General features: G+C 34.7%; 1 protein-coding gene and 1 pseudogene across 3 annotated transcripts; both read right to left on the reverse strand.

Moving 5' to 3' along the window:
• Window positions 1-350: 350 nt before the first annotated feature.
• Window positions 351-1,531, reverse strand: LOC146880934 (uncharacterized; annotated as a pseudogene).
• Window positions 1,532-3,883: 2,352 nt separating this feature from the next.
• On the reverse strand, window positions 3,884-12,781 carry LOC114170042 (SH2 domain-containing protein A-like). 3 transcript variants are annotated; one of them, XM_028055512.2, is made up of 13 exons: window positions 12,401-12,778; window positions 11,210-11,401; window positions 10,619-10,828; window positions 10,395-10,484; window positions 9,851-9,928; window positions 9,584-9,748; window positions 7,320-7,457; window positions 7,095-7,238; window positions 6,235-6,518; window positions 5,273-5,435; window positions 4,632-4,981; window positions 4,267-4,353; window positions 3,884-4,170 (listed from the first exon to the last, which is right to left on the reverse strand). In XM_028055512.2, exons 1-13 carry the CDS (start codon window positions 12,545-12,547, stop codon window positions 4,152-4,154), a joined length of 2,067 nt encoding a protein of 688 aa, XP_027911313.1. In that variant the 5' UTR covers window positions 12,548-12,778; the 3' UTR covers window positions 3,884-4,151. The 3 variants fall into 3 exon arrangements, with proteins under 3 accessions (XP_027911313.1, XP_027911311.1, XP_027911314.1); XM_028055510.2 differs by having other exon boundaries at window positions 7,095-7,457; window positions 12,401-12,781; XM_028055513.2 differs by having other exon boundaries at window positions 7,095-7,457; window positions 11,649-12,781.
• Window positions 12,782-24,427: the final 11,646 nt, after the last annotated feature.

The following is a 24,427-nucleotide window of genomic DNA, read 5'->3' on the forward strand; positions in this document are numbered from 1 at the left end:
TTCAGCCCACCAGTAGCAGAGTTGTCAACATCGATTATTGTGGTATTAGGTTTTGGTCTGGGCACACAAGCTTGTGTTGCATTTGCTTTAGTCACCATACCACGTCCTTTAGAAACCATAGTCTTTCCTTATTGTCTAGCTTTCCCACGACTATTATCTCGTCCAATTTCTCGAGGGCGTTCTCCCCACCACTTAAGATAACCAATTACTTTAAAGCACTTCTCAAAGTCATGTTCAGAGCGATTATAATTGTTGCATATTATGTTTCGGTCCTTACTTTCAATCCTGCCATGACTTCTTCCTACATTGTAAACAACAAAGCTCACGATCTCATTGCGATCCTCCTTGCCTCAAGTAACATTTTTCACATGTTCTTCTTGAACCAAGATTGAATAGATTTTATTCAGACTCGGCAAAGGATCTTGAGAAAGTATGTTGGATCTCACTATCCCATAAGTAGCCTCATCGAGACCCATGAGAAATTGATGAATCTTCTCTTCTTCACGCCTCTTTTCTAATTTGGCTTTGAGGTCACAGGTGTATCTGCCACACGTACATGTAGGTGTCTTTTCATGGTTGGCCAAATCCACCCACAACTTCTTCAACTTGCCATAATATGCAACGATGGTCATTCCTTTTTGTTTGCATTCAATCAAATCTTCTTTAAGTTGTTGTATACATGGCCCATCAGATACTGAGAAGCGTTCCTTGACATTTGTCCACAGGTCCTTCGCTACTTTCATGTGCGACATCGTTGAATGCAGTTTGGGTTCAATGGTGTTCATTATCCATGATACCAACAAAGAGTTATTAGTCCACTAGTCTTCAAGATCTAGGGATTTTTCTATATGTTTTTTTATTGTTCCATCTATGAACCCAAACTCTTCCTTGCTCTCAAAGAAGTTCTTAAAGATTGAGCCCATTCATCATAATTCTCCCTATTCAGTTGAACATGCATCAAAAGGCTTCTAGTGTTGTTTCAGTAGTTATATCATAAGATGAGATTGTCTTTCTCACCTTTGCTTCGTCCGTCATTTTGATGATATCAGAAAAAGCTCTAGTACAATAAAGAAGAATTGACAATGTAATTCTTGCCCCTTTATTATTGTTCTAGCCACAATATATATATATATATATATATATATATATATATATATATATATATATATATATATATATATATATATATATATATATATATATATATATATATATATATATATATATATATATATATATATATATATATATATATATATATATATATATACAAAGATTACATAACTAACTACCTTAATCTATGCTAATTACATTTAAAACATTCCTAAATATAATCTATACAAATTGTCATAATTATAACATATATTATAATTGTGCTAACAAAATCAATTATAATAACAAAGAATATTTATGGAGAATATTAGGGAGTATCAACAATTATTAAAGGATATCTTATTAGAGACAATCAAGAATAAGATATTGACTTCACCCAAACTTTTGCTCCATGAAGCATTTTATTAGCCTTTCCCATTTCGAAAATATCAAGCTTTATCATATGGATGTCAAAAGTTATTTTTTAAAAGGTTTTATTGACAAAGACGCGAATGTTAAACAATCTATAGGTTTTGAAGACATTTCTAAATCAAAACATGTTTTAAACTTATAAAGGTTTTGTATTGTTTAAAACAAGCTCCCAGGACTTTGTATGATGGGCTAAGCAATTTTCTTTTAGAGATTGATTTTGAAAGAGGAAAGGTTGATACAACCTTATTTAGAAAGAGCACAACAATAACTTTGTAATTGTGCAATTTTATGTAGACGATATTATTTTCAATGCTACTAATGAATCTCATTACGAGGATTATCTTATTTAATGTAGGGAGAGTTCAAAATAAGTATGATGGGTGAACTCAAGTTCTTTCATGGTTAAAGTATCAAGCAAAGACAAAAAAAACATCATCATGCATAAACAAAAGTATCTAGTTGAGTCTACTATTTAAGACTCATTCAATCTCAAGTAGTACTAGAAATAGATTTCATAGTTCAATTTGAATATATTTTTAATTTATTTTATAAAAACATAAACTATTTTATAATAGGTTTAATTAATATTTTGGTCCCTCTATTTGGAAGGTTGATTAAATGTGATCCCTTAATTTTATTTTATTTTTTGTTGTCAATTTAATGCCCATTTTATTTAAAAAGACTTAATGTCATCCATTCATTAAATTGGTGTTAACACTCTTTAGAAAGTGACCACATGTTAGTTCAAACAATCTTCTCTTTTTTCTTCTCTAGTGATAAAATCTCACCATCCACCTTGATGATCCACCACCACTACCACCACTCTAATGACACCCACAACCGCTCACTCTAACTACACCCACCACCTAGCGATACCCACCCCGACTACCACCACCCAAACTCTCCAAACTCTACTCCCATTAGCTCGATGTTGAGAACATGGTGGAAACTTCCACTGCACTTTTTCCCTTGTTGTGGTTCGATTCTCTAAATCTATCATTTTTATTTTCTTGTGTTTTTCCTTTATCTTTGTTTGTTCCTTTCAAACCCAACTTCTTCGATTCTTCTTTTTAAGGTTTATCATTTATGTTTGTGTTTCATTGACTTTTGAACAGATGAACATTTGTGGTTTTTAGGTATCATAAATGAAAATTCCTTTTCACAGGTGTCACTTCTCAAGGTCATTTCCCTCTCTATCTTCTTCTTCTTCTAGTACTACGAGACTACAATCTCGCATCAAGCTGGTGGGAGTAGAGTTTGAAGAGTTTGGGTGGTGGGATTGTGTCATTAGGGTGAGTGGACGGATTGTGTTGTCGAAGAAGATGGGTAGGGAGAAGAGGGTTTCTTCTTCTAGTAGTACAAGTAAACAACGAGAGAAAGGAGTGTAGTGGAAGTTGCCACTACAATCTCGCGTCAAGCTGATGGGTGTAGAGTTTGAAGAGTTTGGGTGGTGGGATTGTGTCATTAGGGTGAGTGGTCGGATTGTGTTGTCGAAGAAGATGGGTAGGGAGAAGAGGGTTTACACTAAGACGTGATGACCTTTCAAATGATGTTAAGACCAATTTAACATAAGAGAGTGAGTACATTGAATCCTTTTAAATAAAATGAAGATTGAATTGAGGAAAAAAAGTTTGAAGAATCACATGAAATTAATCCTCCACGTATAAGGACCAAAATAGTGGTTAGGCCTTTGTTTTACTTTACCATTATGTTTTATTATATTTGGCTTTACTTTTTTTAGGATATCTTAATATAAATTATAATTTTTTTAATTTATTTTATAAAAGCATGAGCTATTTTATTATATTTGACTTTATTTTGTAGGATATCTTAATATAAATTATAATTTTGACAACTGTTAATATAATTCTTTACATTCATATAAAAATATTTGACAGTGAAGAAATTTTCAAGTTTTTCAATGATGTAATAATCAAAAACGTAATTTCAGTTCTGTTTTACTTCTGTAATTTATTTCCTTAATTTTTAATTATTAATAGTTTTGATTTCTGAATTTGTTTACACAATTTTAATCACTTAAACTTTGGTTATTGGTAGCCTTGGTCATTGTCAGTTTTAATAAAAGTCCACGTCATCATCAATCCAGTAATTCTCTTCAATTCTTTGAAAAGAAATTACAAATAATGCGATTGCTCTCAATTTTATTATCATATATAAAGCAACAAAACACTAATAAATAATTAAACTAAAACTTGAGCAGGGTTATGGATGATTAAAAATTAACTAAAATCACGAAAAAAAATAGAAACTAAAATTACAAATTTTATAGGACCAAAATTATGAAATTATTGGCAACAGGGTTCGAAACCAATGGGTAGGAATACCTATCGAAGCCAACTTAACAACATAAGAAGAGATGCTTTGATTGGTATTGAATACAAATAAGTGGCGACAACTTTTATATAAAGATGATCAGCCACTAATGTTTACAATAATAGGCCTAAAATCTTAATTTTTCATAATATACAAGTAAACTGTAGAATATACTACCATAGTTCACACAGGTCACCACTCCCATCTACTTTTCTGAGTCTTTCTAGCAAAAAGACAACCAACCTTGAAAGCAACTTTAACAGGAATGTTGGGCACATTCTGCAACAATTTGCCTAATGACTTCTTATTATCCTGAAGATTAGCAGATGAAACAAATACAGTAAATGTTTGAGATTTGTTAAGCATTCAGTGTATAAGAAAAGCTAAGAAAATGCTTTATGTAATTACCTTCCCAATTGAGACAGCTCAGGTTCTGCCAATAGCATATCTTGAAGCGGTTTCACGTCAACTCTTTTATCGCCATTGTTATAAGATCTACAAGAAATTTGATTGATGTTTTAGTTAAAGGATAGCATTTATGAAAAGTGTTTGTGTCTGTTATGAAAGCTAACTATGAGAAAGAGACTAGTTCCTTTGATCAGTAAATAAAGAACAACAATCTATTCCAGTAAGAAGTGAATTTTAAGTCTAATTCAACCTAATAAAATCGGTTTATAAGGCGAGGTTTGTACTAACTTATATATTCTAAATTGACCTTATCATTGGTCGATGTGAGACTTCCATTTTATGAAGAAGAAATAAATTAAACTTACCCATAAGCCTGGTGCAAAGAAAGTAGCCTGTGGTGCAGTTTGTAGTCATTGCCAACATAGGTTACAACTAAGCTACCAGCATCTGGGTGTGGCCAGCTTCGTGAGGTAGGAAACCGGAGTACAAAGGTACCAGGTTCTTGAAATCCTGTGGGACCTTGTAGTGAAGCTTCAGCTTCCTCCTTGGTTATAAACCCTTCGATCCATTTAGGTGATGTGGATTTCCAGATAGGATTTATCCACTCCCTTGATATTGTAATTGCCACAGGGTACAACCAACACCATAACTTCTCGAAGTTCTCTTGTGTTAGGTACTCTTGAGATCCAGCGATCTTTCTCAGAAGATTTAGATCCTGCAGTAAATGCAAAAATTATGATATTTCGCATGCAATTTTTCTATGGTTTTGGTACTTTTCAAAACTCAGACCGCTAAAATATATATATATATATATATTTTTTCTTTCTATTTACTATTATTTGCTTATATTTCTATTAATGATAGAATAATAGGCTTCAATGGGGATACTTAGTCCTGAAAGGAAAAGCCATGCTTTACCACATGAAATTAAGCTCATCAAGACAACATTTAGTAACTTCTATAAAACATAACAGCAACTTTCCTTCAAGAAGTAAAAGATACAAACCTGAGGTGACAGAGACCTTGAACCGCAACAAGCAATCATCTTGAAATGCTTTTGAATATCATACACTCCATTCTCCCAAGGAATGTGGTGATTGTTTAGAGACATCTCCTTCCAGAGATTTCTTCCATGGCTTATCAATCTCTTGGCAATTAATATTTGGTTTCTGATATAGAATCAGAGCCAGTAGTTAAAAAGGAGAAAACGTTCTGATATAGAAATAAATTATACTCAAAAAAACCTTTAAGAAAGTAAACACATTTGAGAATCGAATAATTAGGATACAATCTGGGAACAAGAATAAAATGTATTTGCCAGAATATTGAACTTGCATTTGGAGTTTATTGTGCCAAATCTTTTAATCAAATGAAACCAAGCAATAGTTCCAGATGTCAAGTTTTATAGATGTTATAACTATTGTTTGAGAATGTAACAAAGCCATTCATGAGCCTTTGCCTGGTTAAGCTCTTAGGATAGTTTATCAATGACTTGGTATTCAACAGACTCTAATTAACAAGTGGAGTTTGATCCTTGCTGTCTCTCTCCAACTCATACATATAAAAGAGGGTCTGCTGTCTACACTTAAAGCCGAAAGGGCTCTTTCCATGGGTTGTATGGTATCTCGTCTTGGACTGTTGGTTTAAGTCTAACTCAATCCCAAAATTTAACTCATACACAGAGTTACCTCCACTCATAATAAAGTTATTCATAAACCTTAGCATTAAAATAGTTGCTCAGTACACATGAAAATATGAATACCAGAAGCGAGTACTATGTTTGAAACTGACAAGGACAAAACAGCTTAAGCTAAGAATTCATAAAGATATAAAATTTGAAAAATAATTATCCATAAATATCTTAGATTCTTGGTACAATTTTTCTATTTACATGCAATCACACCCATTTACCATCCTTCATGGGGGCGCTAGGGCAGTTACATAATTGCTTCTACAAAAATCACTCACCCATGATGCGAACATCCTGAATAGTGTGACACATGATTCGCCAATTCTAAAATTTCTTTGTCAGGAGCAGAGGTTGTAATTTCCTTAAGTATGAGAGATTTCTCAGCCAAGCTCGCAAGGCAGTATTTGAAAATGGTCATATCAGATATTGGATATCTTTTACTTGCCATACTATTTAAAGGTGAATTTCCCTCCCCGATACTCTCTGAATCAGATGGAGAATCATATGCTTCATTGAAGTTAGCCGGCCTTCCATCGAAGCTTCTTGGAAATTCATTTTCAACCTAGTGACAATAAGTTTGCAGTGTTAGTTACGAGAAAATGAGAGCAAAGAGAACCTACTTAAGAATATCTAAGAAAATAATTTAAGGAAGCATCTGCAAGTAAAGGTTGACAAATTGGCCTTGTCTACACTTTAGTGTAGGTTAGATCAGTATCAATAGAATCTGAAGTAGACTAGAACATCGACTAGCTGACAATATCAGATTGGCCTTAGAGAGAACTATTCAATGTTGAACATAAATGAAAACCATTCCAAGGCCATTTCCTTAACTTTTAAGCGTTAAAGATAGACAACTACTTGATACAATAAAGGAATTAGACCCATTGCTCAAAGCTATAACTCTTTGATTCTCTTAATTAAATCATAGCAGGTCTGATGTGCTTTCAAATACTTTGGTATTTGCATGAGGCAAGATAATGGAGAAAATTAAAATAACAAATCTAAGAAGTCCAAACATGTAAACTGAAACTAATTTTGTCAATGATGATAAAAATCAGCCTGCTGTCAGTAGTAAACCAACTAGGTAGATCATCCATGTATACAACAAGATTGAAAAATAAATCATGTATGTAATCACCTGGGTAGCATTCTGGACATGAGAGTTACATTCTTCATCAGGTTGCTCAAAGGTGGGGTCAGTCTTCACTGACACAGGTGTTTTGTCTTGACCAATTCTAAACCGCTTCACTAGTGGATTGGCTTGTGCTTCATGACCTGAATGCTGAAGTTCCAAGGACCCATCATCCAAAGCTGAAGATTGAGATACACTAGAGAAATTAAGAACAGTTGACCTTTTCCATACCAGAGTGGACAATCTTGTGTTACGGCTTCTGGATATGCATCGAATTGGATGGGAGTATGTCTCAAGAAAAGGATAATTCCCTAATTTCGGAACACAAAATCTGATGAGGAAGAACCTATTATCACACTTGGATGAAAGCTGGCAGACAGGAGAATAGTTACACGGTGCCAAGGAATATTGGATTGAAATTTCAAGTGCATAAATATCAGACAGAGAGCAGAGTTAATTCAAGCATACTGCACTATAAATTTGAAATGAAACATGCTTATATGCTATTATACTAAAATTTCCGATAAATACAAAGACAACCCCATATCAATAAAATTAACATATTATGGTCCTTGGTTCTAAGTAGAGCATCACACCATGTACAAGTTCCAGAACGTCCAAAGAGTAACAGTGATATGGATAATTATAATACTTTTATATCATCATATTATAATTACTTCAAGGTCTGCCCATGTTTTTGGTCACCAAGTCCACACATCCAATGATGAACATGGGAATGTCTTAACAAAATCTTTAAGGGTGGTGATGGAGAACAACAGAGGAAAAAGAGTTGCAACACAAGTCACATGCACGCCACCAATGGCTTATTGAGCTATTGTGGTTGTTGAATGAAACTATAGTTCTTTTGGGGTTGTTGTTGGTACCTTAGGTTTTCTTAAGTACAAGTTAGGTTTGGGTCGGGTAGTACAATCCAACCTTTTTTCAGAAAATAAAACTATTAGTATTGGGTTTGGTATAAGGACCTAGACCAGCTTTACAAACAATGAAATTACAGTTGCATTAGTCTTAGCTCAAGTCAGGCAGGCTAGAGACTTCATCTTCTTTCTGACAACTTGGCACGGGGTAGCGGAGTGATTTCCACCATGTCCATTCCAAAACACTATTTCATGGTCTTCAAAGAGTCCGTGATGCGCTGCCATAATCACCACGACCATGTTGTGCTGACTGGTGAAGATTTCACTACCATTTTTTGCCACGGTCATTTTCTGATAACATGGTTGCACAGTAAACACCCCTTGGCCAAAGAAATAGTGACAAATACCTCCTGAAACATTGATCATCCTCATGTCACCCATGCTAATTATGAGAATTTTAAAAAGTGAACTAAGAGTTGCCAAAACCCCAATCTATTGCTCTGGTTGCACATACTAGTAAATCTATAGCTAGTATCTCCCACTAACTATTTTATTCCCCCTATATTGGTTATTTAATGGCTATCACATTTGCTAATAGTTACCCGATGAAATCACATGGCATTGACACCACCATCCTCTTCCCTCCTTGAGGGTTGAATTTGCCTTATATGTCTCTGGTATCTTTACTAAAAGTTGTTATCTTGTAGGAACAAACTATGGGACAAATGATTGATGCTGCCTATAAATGCGAGTTAGGACATCATGGTTAGCCCAAGCTTTAGCTATTAGTACCAAATGTATCCAAGTTGTCAATCTTACATTATGGATCATGTCAATTAGGAAAGCATAATTGAGCTAATAAAAGAATGACATCTCCATTTTCCTTTGTATATTCAAATATCTGAGCACTACATTCTAGTTTTATGTATTTTGAAACCTTTATTGGTGATTTTTCATTATGTACGTGGGTATATTTAATGAAAAATAGGTCTATACACTTTGGTATCCTATACACTTTCCTTGCAGTGATAATGCATGCAAGTATTTGTCTCACTAATTTTGGGAATGTATGGCACCAAAGGAAGTTCTCCATCAAACCTTTCGTGCCCACACCATCAATAAAATTGGGTTGTTAAGCACAAAAACAGACAGACATTAGATTGAAATAATTCAGACCCTTTTTCATCGCCATTTCCCTTTAAGTTTTGGGGAGGATGTTGTTCTTATATCTTGTTATCTTATCAAAAGGATGCCTCTGCTATTTTGGCTAACCAAGAGCCTCATTCTATCATCTTCTCTCACTAACTCCTAATGGTGTTGTCCAAAATCCGTTACACCTATTTGCAATGCCCACCCATTTGATAAAATTTTTCAATATGGTGATGCTTCCATATTATGTTCTTTAGGATTTTTTATATTTTCTGAATGAATCTACTGCCTATGTCTGGTCATCATAATTATGGTAATGATATAAAAACATGAATTGTTGTGCATGGCTCATAACATAGGCCATTTTGGTACCTTCCAACTAAAAATTTGGAAGGAGTTATCAAGTAGCAGCAGAAAAATGATAAATTCGAGGAGATGGCATAAGCAAACATTCGTTGTTGGCATCTTCACCTGAGATATTTTGAGCTTAAACGAGGCACGACCCAGCAAAAGTTTACTTGGTCTTTCATGAGAAGAAAATTCAATTCCATCATAACTAGCTAAAAGGGGTGCTTCATCATCAGTTGTATTCTCCACTGGAACTCTAGTATCGGCATACAAAAGTGAAGCAAAAACCTGCTTACAATCAACAATGAGAATGTGAATATTGCAAATCCAAGCTCCTTTTTCTTTCCAGAGACCATTACCTTGCCCAGAATAAAAGCCAGGATTACAAACCTCGTTCTCCTTATCTACAGGCTGTCCGAAAGCATCTGATAGAACAACATCCATAGAGAAGTTCCTACGACAAGATGCCTGTGACAAATTATGCAAATGAATTTGAGATTAAATTTTTAACTTATAGGAAACTTTAACACTGGAAATAATTTGTGCATTTCCCAAAAGTAAGAGCATTGGAAAGAAAAGGTGAACATTAATAGTCACATTTTCAGAAGTAGAAATAATATATGTCTGCAAATACTAGAAACATAGCAGTTGTTTCACCTCTCTATCATCTATTTTATTTGTTCATATTTATTTTCATGGTAACAGAAAAGTTTGACTTAACTATTAACACTAGCAAACTTCCATATACATGATTGGTTTACAAGAACATTAAAAATGTTATACATAAATTGCCTCATATCATATATATCCAAAATTAAACTCCAACAGAAAATGCAGGGATTAGCCTGGACTTTTCTCTTTATGATTTATGACAATAAAGATGGACGTATAAAATAAGATTAACAGGGTATCTTTTATAAAATATCTTTCTTACCTTGCCACCAACAACAGCCCAAACACCATCACTTTCTTCTTCAATCTCAGAGACTGAGGATTCATCAATTGATAACTTCAGAGGAGGGTCCTGGCATTAAGTGATACAGAGTTGTCAAATGTCAACAAAGAAACTAATAAGGCTTTCGCTGATTCTTATAAACAAAGATGCACAAGAAAATGTTAATCTACCATGTACTTTAAAAAATATGAGCATGGAATCACCTTTAAATGGTAATCCTTAACAGAAGAAATACTAGGAAATATTTCAAAATTGTGCACATAACCCTGTACACTATTTCCATCTCCACCAACATTTGCCAACGTCAGTTTCTTCAAATCACTTGAACCAGATTTTTCATTTAATAAAGAACACAACGACTTTTCTCCTACAATCTCTCCATTAATCTGAAGCTGGATATAATCTGGACAAACCTGCACAAGAAGGTAGCCATTTGATATTCCAATTAGATAAAGTTCAAAAGTATAAAGGAAGGGATAGGAATGGGCTCTACTAGTAGCAGAACGAAAAGTGCTCCATTGTTTGTCAGAAGTTCTTTCATGGAATGCAAAATCTTACTAGAAGGATTTTACTTTTCTGTTTCATTCAATTATATACCCAAGTTTATATATTCCAGAAAGCAAAAATAAAATATCGATGATTGAAGAGTACACACATTAGGGTCAGTGCCTTATGGTAAAATAAGTCATTTTTAGGAGCGTAGTAGGATGGCATCTCAGTCAAGTGAAAACAATTAACAAAGAAACATTAAAGTAGTTTACGAAAGGTAATTCTCAAATAATTATATAAGATACCTGACATCCAACATGAACCCATTTTTCCAAAGGAAACTTAAAATCAACAGTTGCATGTGGAACTTCTGCCCAGGAATTTATATTGCCGGTATCAGGAGCTTCTTCGTGTAAGAGCACAACTGGTAACAAATGGATTCTCTTGTTATCATCAATAACAAGAAAAGGAGCACTTTCAGAGATATCAGAGTAAACCTGCAAAGCAAATTGATTTATATTTCTGTCCATTCAATGATTAAAAAAATTGAGTTTTATTCCCCAAAAGCTATGAAAATGTCAAAAAATTACTGCCCGTAGTAATTGGCATGTGAAAATTTTCAACCTTAAGTATCAAGACAGCAGACAACATACTAAACAGAAAAACCTATCGCTTGGAATATCACTAAGCAAAACTAAATGCTAAACAGTTAAAGTTGTATGATCAAATATCAAAACATTTAACCTTGCACTTGAGAGATGGCATAGCGTCAAATGGAGGATTGGAGGGTTTCACCATTCCAGGCCCTATTCATTTTCGCAATGGAAAATAAATTCTCACGCTTTCTAAGGAGACACATGGTCTGATGTAAATTTATGACTAAAATGAGACCGGTTCTAATTTCATTCAACAAACAGTTCAGAATAAATTCTATCAAAATCAGTTTCACCCAACCCTATAGCAAGCAGGCATTACTAGTATAATGTGAGCATCATATATATAGCAATATATAATCGAATAGTCTAAATTCTAAATCTCTAATTTACTAATTAGGATTTTGAGTATGAAGTAAACCAACAAAACATTCTGCAAAAAACTGGGTAAATCCTATCAAAACTCCAACTTTGAATGAACGCAAAAGGTTTAGCAAACTTCAGACTTGAGAGCACAAATGAGAACCCCTTAAAGCCTAAACCACCAACTTGAGCCACGAGAAACACACGTTCAAGTAGTCCAGCAGTTATCAAAACCAAAACAAATTTAATGAGCAGTGAAAACATAGAACCAGCTTGAAAACTCACAACTTTCTGAAACGAGACTATCCCAATTATACAGAACAAGGAAAACAGAATGTCCAAGCACACCATATTACGATTAGAAATTCCAAAGAACAGTATCGCGAAAAACTGTTGATGAAGAAGATTGAGAAAAACCTGAATGCCCCACTAACACAGAAAACCCAGAAAGAAGGGAAAAGCAACAACAATGTGAAAGACCTGCTGAATAATGGTAGAGGGGAATGTAGAGGAAGTGGTGAAATAAAGCCAAAAGCAGAGAGAGAAAGTTCCGTCCTTTGGTTCAATTTGGAGTCTTAAATCCTTGAGTAGAGAGTACTCTTGGCTTCCCACAGAATCACTGTCCATCTCTGCGTGTGATCAAAAGTTGGAGTTCTCTGCGTTATGGTGAAACTCTTTCTCTTTCTCTTTCTCTTTCTCTCTTTCTGTTTGTGTTTGTCTTGGTGGGGTTATTAGCAGAAGAAGTGTGGGCTTGTGTTTGCCTTGTTGGTGGTTCCCTTTGTTCGGCTCTGAAACTAACGGTTTGGTTGCGCGTTTCGTTGTGTGCTCGGATCTCCTGCTTGGAGGTGCACGCCAACAGTGTACGCTCACAGAGGAGAATTTTTCTTTCCAAGTTATAACTAATACCAACACGCGATCTCGCCCTTTGTTTCCCTACTTTTTAGTTTATACGTAAATAATAATAATAATCTATAATTATATATAAATATAAAATTATATATAAAGAGTAAATTTTTTTATTCGCATTTTTTTTAGTTTTGTTATTAATAATTATTTTATAAATAATTTATTTTTAACTATTATTCTAAAAATCTATTATAATAATAATAATAATATATACCGATACATAAAAGATATTTTATTTTAGTATCCACATCTTTACTTTCAACTTTACTCTTAAATAAATAACCATCTTTTAAATTAAAATAATTATTTTACCATTTTTACCTTATGAGTAACCCTTTATTAGATTTATACACGTTTCATTCATTTAATCTTTTTTAAAATTAATCATTTTTAAATTAAAATAAGTATCTTTAATAAAAAATCTTCAAAATAAAACAAATTATAATAAAATTTAAAATTTATTTTTATTTATTTTTAAAATTAGAAAAGCAAAATATGCGCATGTGTTTTCACTAATCTATAACTATATATCTATAATTATATTTATAACTAGGTTAAATCATTTAAGAGGTTCCCATTTTTGTAACGAAATTTCAAGTAGGTACCCTTCTTTTTATTTGACTGAATTGGGTTCCTATTTTGGAAATTTCGTTGCAATTAGGTCATTTTTGTTGGTAGTACACTAACGGTATTAACCATGTGCCACGTGTTAGCACGTGATTTTTTTTTATTTTTTTAATTTTCTTTTTATAATTTAAAAAAATAAAAATTGTCACGTGTCAACCTGACGTTTTGCCACGTGACAAAGACAGTGTGATGTGCCAGTGCCAGTGCCACGTGTTACTATTGGATGTGAAAAGTTTCATTGTAGTTTATGTATTTGTTATTTTGTTTCAATTTGGTCCCAATTTTTTTAAAATTGAATCAATTTCATCCCTATACAAGAGGTTTCCATTTTTATAATGAATTTGGTCCCAATCATTCTGGAGGTTCCCATTTCTGTAATGAATATTTCAGAGGTCAACATGTATTTTTTTTATTTTTTATTTTTATTTTTTTAAGATTTTTTTTAATTTCATTACAAAGAGAGGGACCTCATGAATGATTTAACCTTACCTTTATATAAATGTAACTATATTATAATGGGCGGTTGGGACCGATATGATTAATCACTCGTCCCAACCGCCAACTTATAGTCTTCATATAAAAAAGAACAATTGGTTAACTATACAAAAAGATTATGCATACATAGCGACCAAGGCAACATACGAGCAAAAGGCTGACTACTCTTAACTAAAGAAATAATGGTTAAACTTCCAAGATCAAGTCAAATGTCTGGTACTGGACCTTAGTCAAGCCCATATAGACCCATAAAAGACCCATTAAGCCCAACAAAGAAGGCCTAGCCCACGAATAAGGTAAATTGTGATTAATACTCTATAAATATAGGTGACCCCAACAATTAAAGGTACACAATTCATTAATTCCCCTAATATGTGATTTGACTTTTGAGAGCTTTTACTGACTTGATCGTCAGAGTGTCTTTTTCGTAAGTAACCCCAAAATGTTTAGTCTGTCTATAATACAATAAGACATACCAAGCCGAGGAGTAGAGAAGTATCCATGCTAAAGAGTCAAAGATTGAGTAAGATTTGATTTGTGCTCCCTGATAATCTGTTATTGTTTCCGCAGGAACAGTAACAATGATATTTATAACAAGATTAAATTTTTATTTTACTTTGAACTTTATTTAAATATTGTTTCAAATATTTATATATCAATAATTTATAGAAAAATGTTAGAGTTGAATTAAAAATAACAACTTTGTAAATTGAATTGTAAAAATTTAAATAAATATATTTATTTTAAATTGTTATAAAATTTTTTTAAAATTTTATATTTGAATTTATAAATTTTTTATTTTTAAAGCAACTCTAACATTTATCTATAAATTATAGATATATAAATATTTAAAACAAAATTTAAATAAAATTCACTAAAAAATATACATTGAAATAAACTTAATTTTGTTAAAAATATCAATTATAATAAAAATACCATTGTAAAACTTATATAAAAATTAAAATTTGTGTAAGGATGAAATTGATTCAGTTTTGAAAAGATTCGGACTAAATTGAGACAAAATAACAAATAAAGGGATTACATTGAGACTTTTCACATCCAATATAGTAACATGTGGCACTACCACTGCCACATCACACTATCTCTGCCACATGACACAACGTCACTGCCACATGACACAACGTCACTGTCACATGACACAATGTAACATCCCGTCAGGATATTACTAATTTATAATAAATAAATGGAATAAATAAGACAGCACGTTTAATAATACCTCATTTTCCCAAAACGCGGGAAAATTTAAAGCTTTATTAATTGAGCGGATAAAAATTTAGAACGTCCATTACATAATTAAAACCACAATATTATTAAGTCACCCATCCGGGTTTACAAATGTTTCTAAAACAAAGTAATGCAAGTAAAAGTTTCCCCAAATCAATCCCCTCTCCGCGACTAAGCTGCACCAGAGCCACCTGCATCACCAACATCTGCTCCCGTGTACCGCGTACACGATCATCTCCACACACACGCAGATAGGGTGAGCTTAGCAGATAAAACACATATATATACAAAGCTATAAACATATATATATATATATATATATATATATATATATATATATATATATATATATATATAAATCAGTATACATACACATAACATCACTTAAATTAACTTTCCACATTGCCCTATATTTTTATTCCCTCAATTCGATCTCCAATACGTTTATTCGTGTTCTACTTCGACTGCTGATTACTTCAAGGTGACTTGCTGCCATACCTATCGGCCACAACCGATAGAGCACGTGCGGGAAAACATGCTAGGGATCATACACCGCAACGCCAGGTAGAGTTCCCATATACGAACAAAGCCCGTATCGTCCTAAGACTACCAAACTCGTCAGCCAACAACTGAGGAGGGCAATCTATCTGGACCCATCCGTACTGGCCACAACCAGCACACTCATACCGGCAACACTCGCCAACCCGAGCCACAACTCAAGGGTTTCTCGTGTTCATCTGCCATCCCGAGCCACAACTTAAGAGATGCTATTCCGAGCCACAACTCAAGGAATACCACGTGCTTAACCCCTATCCCGAGCCACAACTCAAGGGATACGTTCCGAGCCACAACTCAAGGAACTCCAGCAACCTCACCTCTAAAGCACTACCAGAAGCCTTGTAGAACACCCTGCGAAGTCCAACAACTAGGGCTTACAGCAGCTAAATCGCCTAGCGGGGGACACGTACTGCTAGGCGCCACAGCTTCCAGACCGCCTGGCGGGGGACACGTACCGCTAGGCGCCAAGCGCCCCATAAATCACAAATTCTGCAACTACCGCCTGGCGGAACCGTTTCCACCGCCAGGCGGACGCTGTTCCAGAGACCACGAATTTCTTCGCCATCGCCTGGCGGAACCCCCTTGCCGCCAGGCGCCTCCTGCACCAGAACCCCACTGTTGCCTCTCTACCACCTGGCGGACCTAATTCTGTCGCCAGGCGCCGTATCAGTACTTATGCAGTATTGGTTTTGGTCAATTACCCTTCGCATCTTGCCCTCACACCCATCCTTAATCCGTTATACTCCTAATTCAGTGCATGTTATTGTTCACTTAGACGAAACTGTACCACTCTCCCGCTCTACTACAGGCCAAGAAACTCACCCATAATTAGGTGTCATTCTTATTTTCCCCAATTCCATACTGACACGCAGGCTATTAAAACTCTAACAGTACTAGAATATCCCGTTACCTAACATACTCCCCAAGCTTCCTATTACCAGTATGTCAACCAATTTATACACTTCTCAAGTTCGCTTGTATAGAAAGAGGGAAATTATCATTACCGTAATGAAATCTCTATACTCCAATTTACCAAGAGACCAAACACCAATTATCCTAAAAATACCCTCCTAGACCAGAATAACCACAAGCGTCCACGTCACTGTACTGGCGCCTGGCGGCTAGTCTCGTGCCGCCAGGTGGTGCATCAGAATTCTGGTAAAATTTCCAGAATTCCCACGCCTTCGCAGTCTAACTCTCCCTTGCTTTTCATTCCCGATTAATCTCCATCATATCTCGCGCCATCTCCCTTATATATCGTGTTCCTCGCAACCTACACCCACACCTATTAAAATTATTCCAGCATTTCAATCACTGACCACACTCACAACATCAAACCCCAATTGTTCAACCCTAAATGCTTGGTCACTGTTCCATTAATTTTCCATGTCAATTTCACTCGAAACCAAAACACTTCCACACCAGATCCACTCATAAGACTCACCCCTTAATTTCCTTCCGAACAATTCACGCCAAACACTCAAGAAAAGCTTAAAACGAGTATTCCACCCGCGCCGCCTGGCGATCATAACCAATCCCGCCAGGCGGTTCATCCCAAAACACCCAGAATGGCCCAGACTATGAGTCGCCTGGCGGCACAGGGATTCACCGCCAGGCGCTGCAACTCAAAACACAGCGAAATGCACACAAATGGATGAGCCGCCTGGCGGCTATGTATAGCCCGCCAGGCGGTTTCTGGAAAATTTCCAGAATTCAACGAAATCATGATCCAGTCACAGCACATGCTTAAATTACATAGTATTTCATACAATTCAGACCAAACAATCAAAATTAACGTAGAAAGCTCCCCTAACCTGGTTCTCCTTCGCTTAAGCTTGACAATTTGTAGGATCCCCCTTGATCACCCACCTTCCTTGCTTCCTCCCTATTCAGCCACGTAAATTCACCCAAAACCTCTCACACTCTCTCAGATTTTCGTGCTCTAATTTAGGTTACTATTCCAGCTTGCCAAAACCTTGCCTAAACTCCAACTTTTTCCTTTTAAACTAGTACTTTAGGTTACTTAAAATATTAAAACGAATTTAATTTCATTTACCTTTTAATAACTCTCCATCTCTCATCATGAATGGGAATGCAGCCCCCCCCCCCCAACTTTTTCCTTTTAAACTAGTACTTTAGGTTACTTAAAATATTAAAACGAATTTAATTTCATTTACCTTTTAATAACTCTCCATCTCTCATCATGAATGGGAATGCAGCCCCCCCCCCCCCCCCCCTTGGCCGTACTGCTTCCCATGGCCTCTGTTAACCTTTCCCATTTCCCTCTAAAGTCACCATTAGCAAAATAAAAACAAGCATAATTTCCATTTAACATTTCCAAGGTTTGAACCCATGACCCCTTTGTTACCACTCAAGTGCATAACCATTTCAACCAATCATGTTTCATGTTAACCATCACAATTCAAGCATCATGTCATAACAGAACATGCTTTCATAGATTGAAATAATAATAATAACACAAAAAGTATCATGCATAGGACTCAAATCCAAGTCCTCTCACACAATCCAAGACTCTCAACCACATGAGCTAGTACTTTTTCCACGTCATACCAATCATAATTTAATGTCATAATTATTACCCCTCCCGTATTTATTAATTAATTATTTATTTAATTAATTAAATTCTACGGGTCTTACACACAACGTTCCCACACGTGACACATAGTTATTTTACTTTTTTATTCATTTATTTTTTTAATTTATTTATTTATATTTATTTTCCTATCAACATAAAATTTATTTTACTTTTTATCCATTTATTTTATTTTTAAACTAATTTGTCTATACTATTTTTTTATGTTTAATTGTATCTTTGTATGATTTACATCGTCAGATGAAAAGTTAGTTTCTTTCAAATATTATTTTACTATTTTATTCAAGGTACCAGAAAATTTACTTTATTATCCATTTTATTTATTTTACAATTGTCCTAAATGTTAGTTTTTTAATCATTTGATATTCTTAATTTCTTTTTTATTTATATTTATTTTATTGTTACATTTGCACGAAAGTTATTTTATTTTTTTATTCATTTATTTTATTTTTCAATTTTATTTATTTTCCTATTACATATGCATAGAATTTATTTTACCTTTTTATCCATTTATTTTATTTTTAAACCAATTTGTCTATACGATTTTTTTACATTTTTCATTTTATCTTTGTATGATTTACACTGTCATATGAAAAATTGTTTCTCTAAAATATTATTTTACTCTTTTATTCATCTGATTTGTTTTTAAATTTATTTACCGTAATAACCTCCCCATTTGAGGCCTTTGTATCCTTCCATTAGCCTTCAATCTTTCCATCACTCGTGCTTTTTCCTCCAGAGCTGGAAGCTCTCTAATGGAAAGAAACACTACCACCTCCTTGATCTCCTATTTCAATCCATTTCAAACTTTCTACACCTCCACAACTCATTTATAGAAAAAAGTGTTGAAGCGAGCTAGGGCTTAAACTTTTTAGAGTTTCAACTAGATTCATAGATACTTGTACCAATTGTAAGAACTCCACTTCTTTGGCTTATCTAATACTATCGGGAAAGTACTCCTAAAAAAACTTCAACTTCAAAACTATTCTATGTCATGGGCTCCCTTCTTTCCTCCAACATCATGGGCTCCCCTTTAGGAAATTAAAGTCAAGTTGATTTAAAAAGAAAGGAGATCAAAGAAAATGAAAGACAATTTTTTTCATCTCATGACTCGTGATGGAGTCAGTTAAGAGCATGCCAAGTAGAAAGGATGAGGGCAAGGCCCTGCTAAAGGGTAATGAAGGTAAAATATGTAAGGATAAGAAGTGCTACTTTTGTAACTAGAATGGTCAATTTAAGAATCGTCTTAAAATGGAAGAAATGATTTGAAAAGAAAAGTATATCTTATATATTGAAGTACCTAATAAGACCTAGTAGTCTGATTTTGGAGAAATTACACAAAGATTAAACTAATAATAATTGAAATTTAACATAGATCTTCATTTTTTGAATTTCAATATATGTTGGATGGTGATAAAAAAAATCATGACAATTACATTAATTAACTTATTATACTATAATGTTACTTAATAGATTGTGAGTATTTGAATATATAATTTAAATAAGGACGGAGATAAGGACGACAATGTGTATTGTAACGTCCTAGCCGGAAATTACTTCTTAAAAATAAATAAGAAATAAAATTTATAAAACATCACATTTATTCTCGTAATTTCCCAAAACGCGGGAAAATTAAAACTTCAAACGTCGCTTAAGTAGTAATTAAAACCGCAATATTAAGTTATTACAAACCAAATCATCCAAAATAGAAAGGTTATAAAAGAAAATCCATAATGAAATTTTGTAAATTGTCCCATAGTGATCCCCACTCCGTCTCTATGCATCAACATGCTCACTTGCATCAACATCTGCTCCCATGTAACGAGTTACATGATCATCGCCACACACACAGAGATAGGGTGAGCTCATTTAAATAAATCAAACATATATCATAATAATAATAAAATACATCATCTCCATATTATAACCCAGGTTAGTATTTTTCTCTTTTTCCTTAGTTCTCCATTACAACACTTGCATTAGACGTCTATCATTTCTATACCCTTTAGGTGAGATCAATGATCAATCTTTGTTGCACGAGTGTCTACTCGCCCCTCTGACTACAAGCCACCACCTGATAGTCCACACGTGAGAATAACTTTGCCACAACATTTCACCGTGACACCAAGTGGAGCTCCCTAAAACAAACATAAGATTGTAGTTGTTCCCAGACTACCAAAACTCTATCAGGTGCACTGAAGAGGGCAATCATCCGAAACCTCGCCGTACATGATATACTTATACATGAATCATTTAATATGATATGCCTGAGTTCCCTTCACCTCACTACTCCTCACTAAGCCCTATCATACATACTAATTCATTCAGCATAACACCCAAAATACGACAACACACAAAGCTCCAAACCATCAGTGAAACTGCGGTATTGTTGAGCGGCATTTGGGTGGCCGCCAGGCGATGCTTACTAATAATGGGTTCTGCCCGAACTTACTTCAGTTCAACCCTGTTTCCCAAGCACTTCAATCACAGTACCCATTCTTCACAGTGACATTGTTTCACAGGCTCGCATATGACAGAACTCATACTGTATTCATATTAATATTAATTCTATAGAACAATACACTAATCATAGACATGATTCAACATAATTATTTCCAATTTTTTCCAACGTGAACCTTAATCTCGATTTCATACAAGAGTCCATGCAATTCAACTAATTGAATGATTAAGGATCCGTCTCATTAGACCAAACATACACATGCCATAACAATTCATATCAAACATCACCACGCCATTGACAAGCTAACCAAAACAAGAAAACAGCAGCAGCGAATACATCGCCTGGCGGGACACTTACAGCCGCCAGGCAGATCATCTGAAACCCAGAAAACTGGGTGCAACCACATGTGCCGCCAGACGGTTTCTAGAAAAATCCAGAAAACGCGAACAAAACAAGAATTTAAAGGTTTCACAATTAAAGCATGGCCCAAAACACATCTTCATACGATACATAATTAAATCACGCAATAGGAACTCTCATAACCTGGATATTCCTTGCTCAATTGCCCTTTCAAAGCCCCTTTATGATTCCAAGCCCTTGTCTCCACCCAATCAGACTCACCTACTCTCTTTAGGTTCAATTTTATGCTCAGAAACCCTCCCCTACACATTCCACACGAACTCCTTCTTCTCACACTCTCCTTCCACTCCCTTGGTCAATTACTCAAGCCCTTAATGATGGGTTATGGTTCAAAAACAAAATTAGCATTAAAATTTGCTTTAATTAGCTTTCAAGTCTCATTAGGAGGTGTTTTTACAGCCCACCTTGGCTGCCTCCTAGGTTTTCCTAGGCCTCTTCACATCCTTGCCAAAAATAATGTTTAGCAAAAAGAAAGTTAGTTTTATTCAAGCCAAGGTTTGAACCCATCACCACACAATATCAATTCAAGTGCACAACCAACTCAACCAAGTCATTTTTACAAGAGATAACATAATGTCGAAGAAACAAGTTACCTTTGAAGGCCTTAACACCTATCACTAAATGGACTTTCCCAACTACCTGGGGTTCGTAACCCCTTCTACCCTTTTGTTTGTTGCGGCTCTTTCTAAAACACTAATCCTCTTTGATTTGAGGAGTCCCTACTATAACATCTTTCTTTATTACAGACGTTGCACTTTCTATACTTTTGTGGAAATCTCTTTTATAATGAACTTCTCCACATCCAAAACACTACACACTCCTTTGTTGCTAGTGTGACTAGGAAGTGGCTCTAGCCATATGGAAATGAGGTCTAGAATATGGCTCTCTCCTCTCCTCATTCTTAAATTTGGTCTGTAATGATCCACCCACTTGAGGCCTTTATTTCTTTCCAATAGCCTTCAATCTTTCCACCACTCGTGCTTTTTCATCTAGAGTTGGAAGTTCTTTAATGGAAAAGGGCTACCTCCTCCTTTATCTCCTATTTCAATCCATTTCAAACTTTCTACACCTCCCAAACTCTTGTATAGAAAAAGTGTAGAAGCGAGAAAAGGCTTAAACTTTTTAGAATATTCAATTCCATTCATAAATCCTTGCACCAACTGTAAGGACTCCACTTCTTTGGCATATTTAAAACTATCGGGAAAGTACTCCTAAAAAAACTTCAACTTCAAAACTATTCCATGTGATGGGCTCCCCCATTTCCTCCAACATCATCTTCATTTTGGGCCACTAATGCTCAACCTCTGACATCTACACTACATAGGTCAATATACCCTCATTCGGATACTACTTACAATCAAACACCCTTTCTAAATCCTTTATCTAGTAATTTGTACCATCTAGGCTCATCTCCCATCAAACTCCATCGGGTTGTTCTCCATAAAGTCTTCCAAACTCTAGATATTGGAAGACATGTGTGGTTGGGAAGCCTCAACGGCTATCCTTGTAGCATCTAGTAACACAAAAATAGCTTTTTACGTCTCTAAATTTAAGCTTGACCTAAAAGTAACAAACTTTAAAAATGTGCAGTGACATTTTTATAATTAACACAACATTATTTACATTTGTCAATTGGGGACCAAATGTAAAATGTGACATTTTCCGCCTGATGCCTCACATCAAACGTAAAATGCTATACTTAAGTTAAACTCTATTCTACTTTCTTCCTTCTAGAGCCAGCGATTCTCATCATTTATATGGGTTGTGTGATGGTTTAATCACATTCTCATTTTTTTAAAAAAAATGCCTTTCTATGTGGTAACAAAAATGTAATACAATATACTATAGAAAAGATCAATAATACCACATGTTTTACATTGGTTCACCCCAAATTTTGATATGTGTAGTTCTCTTTTAGAAACTCTAATAAAGTGTTTCACTAATAAAAAACTAATTACAAGTATTATCGTTGTGAATTTTGACTTACTTATAATAAGTATATAAATTGACTCCTATGTAAACATTTGTTGTCTAGACCAAATACACAAAGCCACCTCAGGTTATTTGTTAAACTCAGTAGGTCGTTGTAATATAGTGGTAAGTCTTTCCGCCTGTCACGCGGACGACCCGGATTCGATCCCAAACAACGACGTCATTTTTTTAATGTGCTAAAATTTGAAGAATATCTCATATATGTCAAAGTATGAATATGATGAATTTTATCATCCGTGCAGGGCATACCTAATGGGAATGGTAAGCTAAAAGGGAATGGAGAAGAATCTAGTTGAATCGAATGATGGAGTGCATATTTTCAAAATAAATTAAATGTTGTATTGGACCACGGAAGCAACCCATATCTGAATAGAAACCAATTTCAGCCACATTCATACACTCATGAATTTATGCTAGATTGTCATGATGCAAAAGAATGCAAAATCTATCATTTAAGTAGATATAAAAATATGGAAACAGTAGCACAAACAAATTTGATTCAGTTTTTAAGATCTACTGGCAATGACAAAATTCAAACCACCCTAGAAAATTCAAAATTCAAACAAAATTCAAACCACCCTAGCAAAAGGTTATGAATACAAAGATGACCTCCATTAATATGACATGATGATAAACAAATCAAAGTCCAGCCTATGACAACATGATCAATTCAGAGATGTGCACACAACATGAATAATGCTCCAAAATCATACAAAATAAATTCAGACATGCAAAGCAATTAAAACATGCCACTTGACTTTGAAACTCAGAACTTACTTTGAACCAACTAAAATCGTTACATGATAGTTTTTAGTGCTAATGTCATGGTTGCCATTGTGGTGATTTAACTAACTCAACATGAATGAGAATGCATGAAGGATGCAATACTATAAAATGAATATGAATGCATGTGCACCATAAATTGGGTGAAAATATGCATGTAAATAGATGGCAACAAAAGTCTAGACGTGACAACAATTAGCGCACAAATGGGCTTGCATAATGCAATTTAAAATGGGTTTACATGCAATAGAAATTTTAAGGAATATGTGCGATGTAGATGCAAGATGCCATGGGAAATTTAGACCAAATACACAAAGCTACTTCATCCTATTTGTTAAACTCACCTTGAGTTTAACTACGAGTACACAAGGTCTGTCTAGGAAAATTATGTATAACTAGTGATGGA

This window comes from Vigna unguiculata, chromosome 11 (assembly GCF_037176805.1).
Source record: "Vigna unguiculata cultivar grain cowpea cultivar isolate G323 ecotype 2 chromosome 11, ASM3717680v1, whole genome shotgun sequence".
Lineage (NCBI taxonomy): Eukaryota > Viridiplantae > Streptophyta > Magnoliopsida > Fabales > Fabaceae > Vigna > Vigna unguiculata.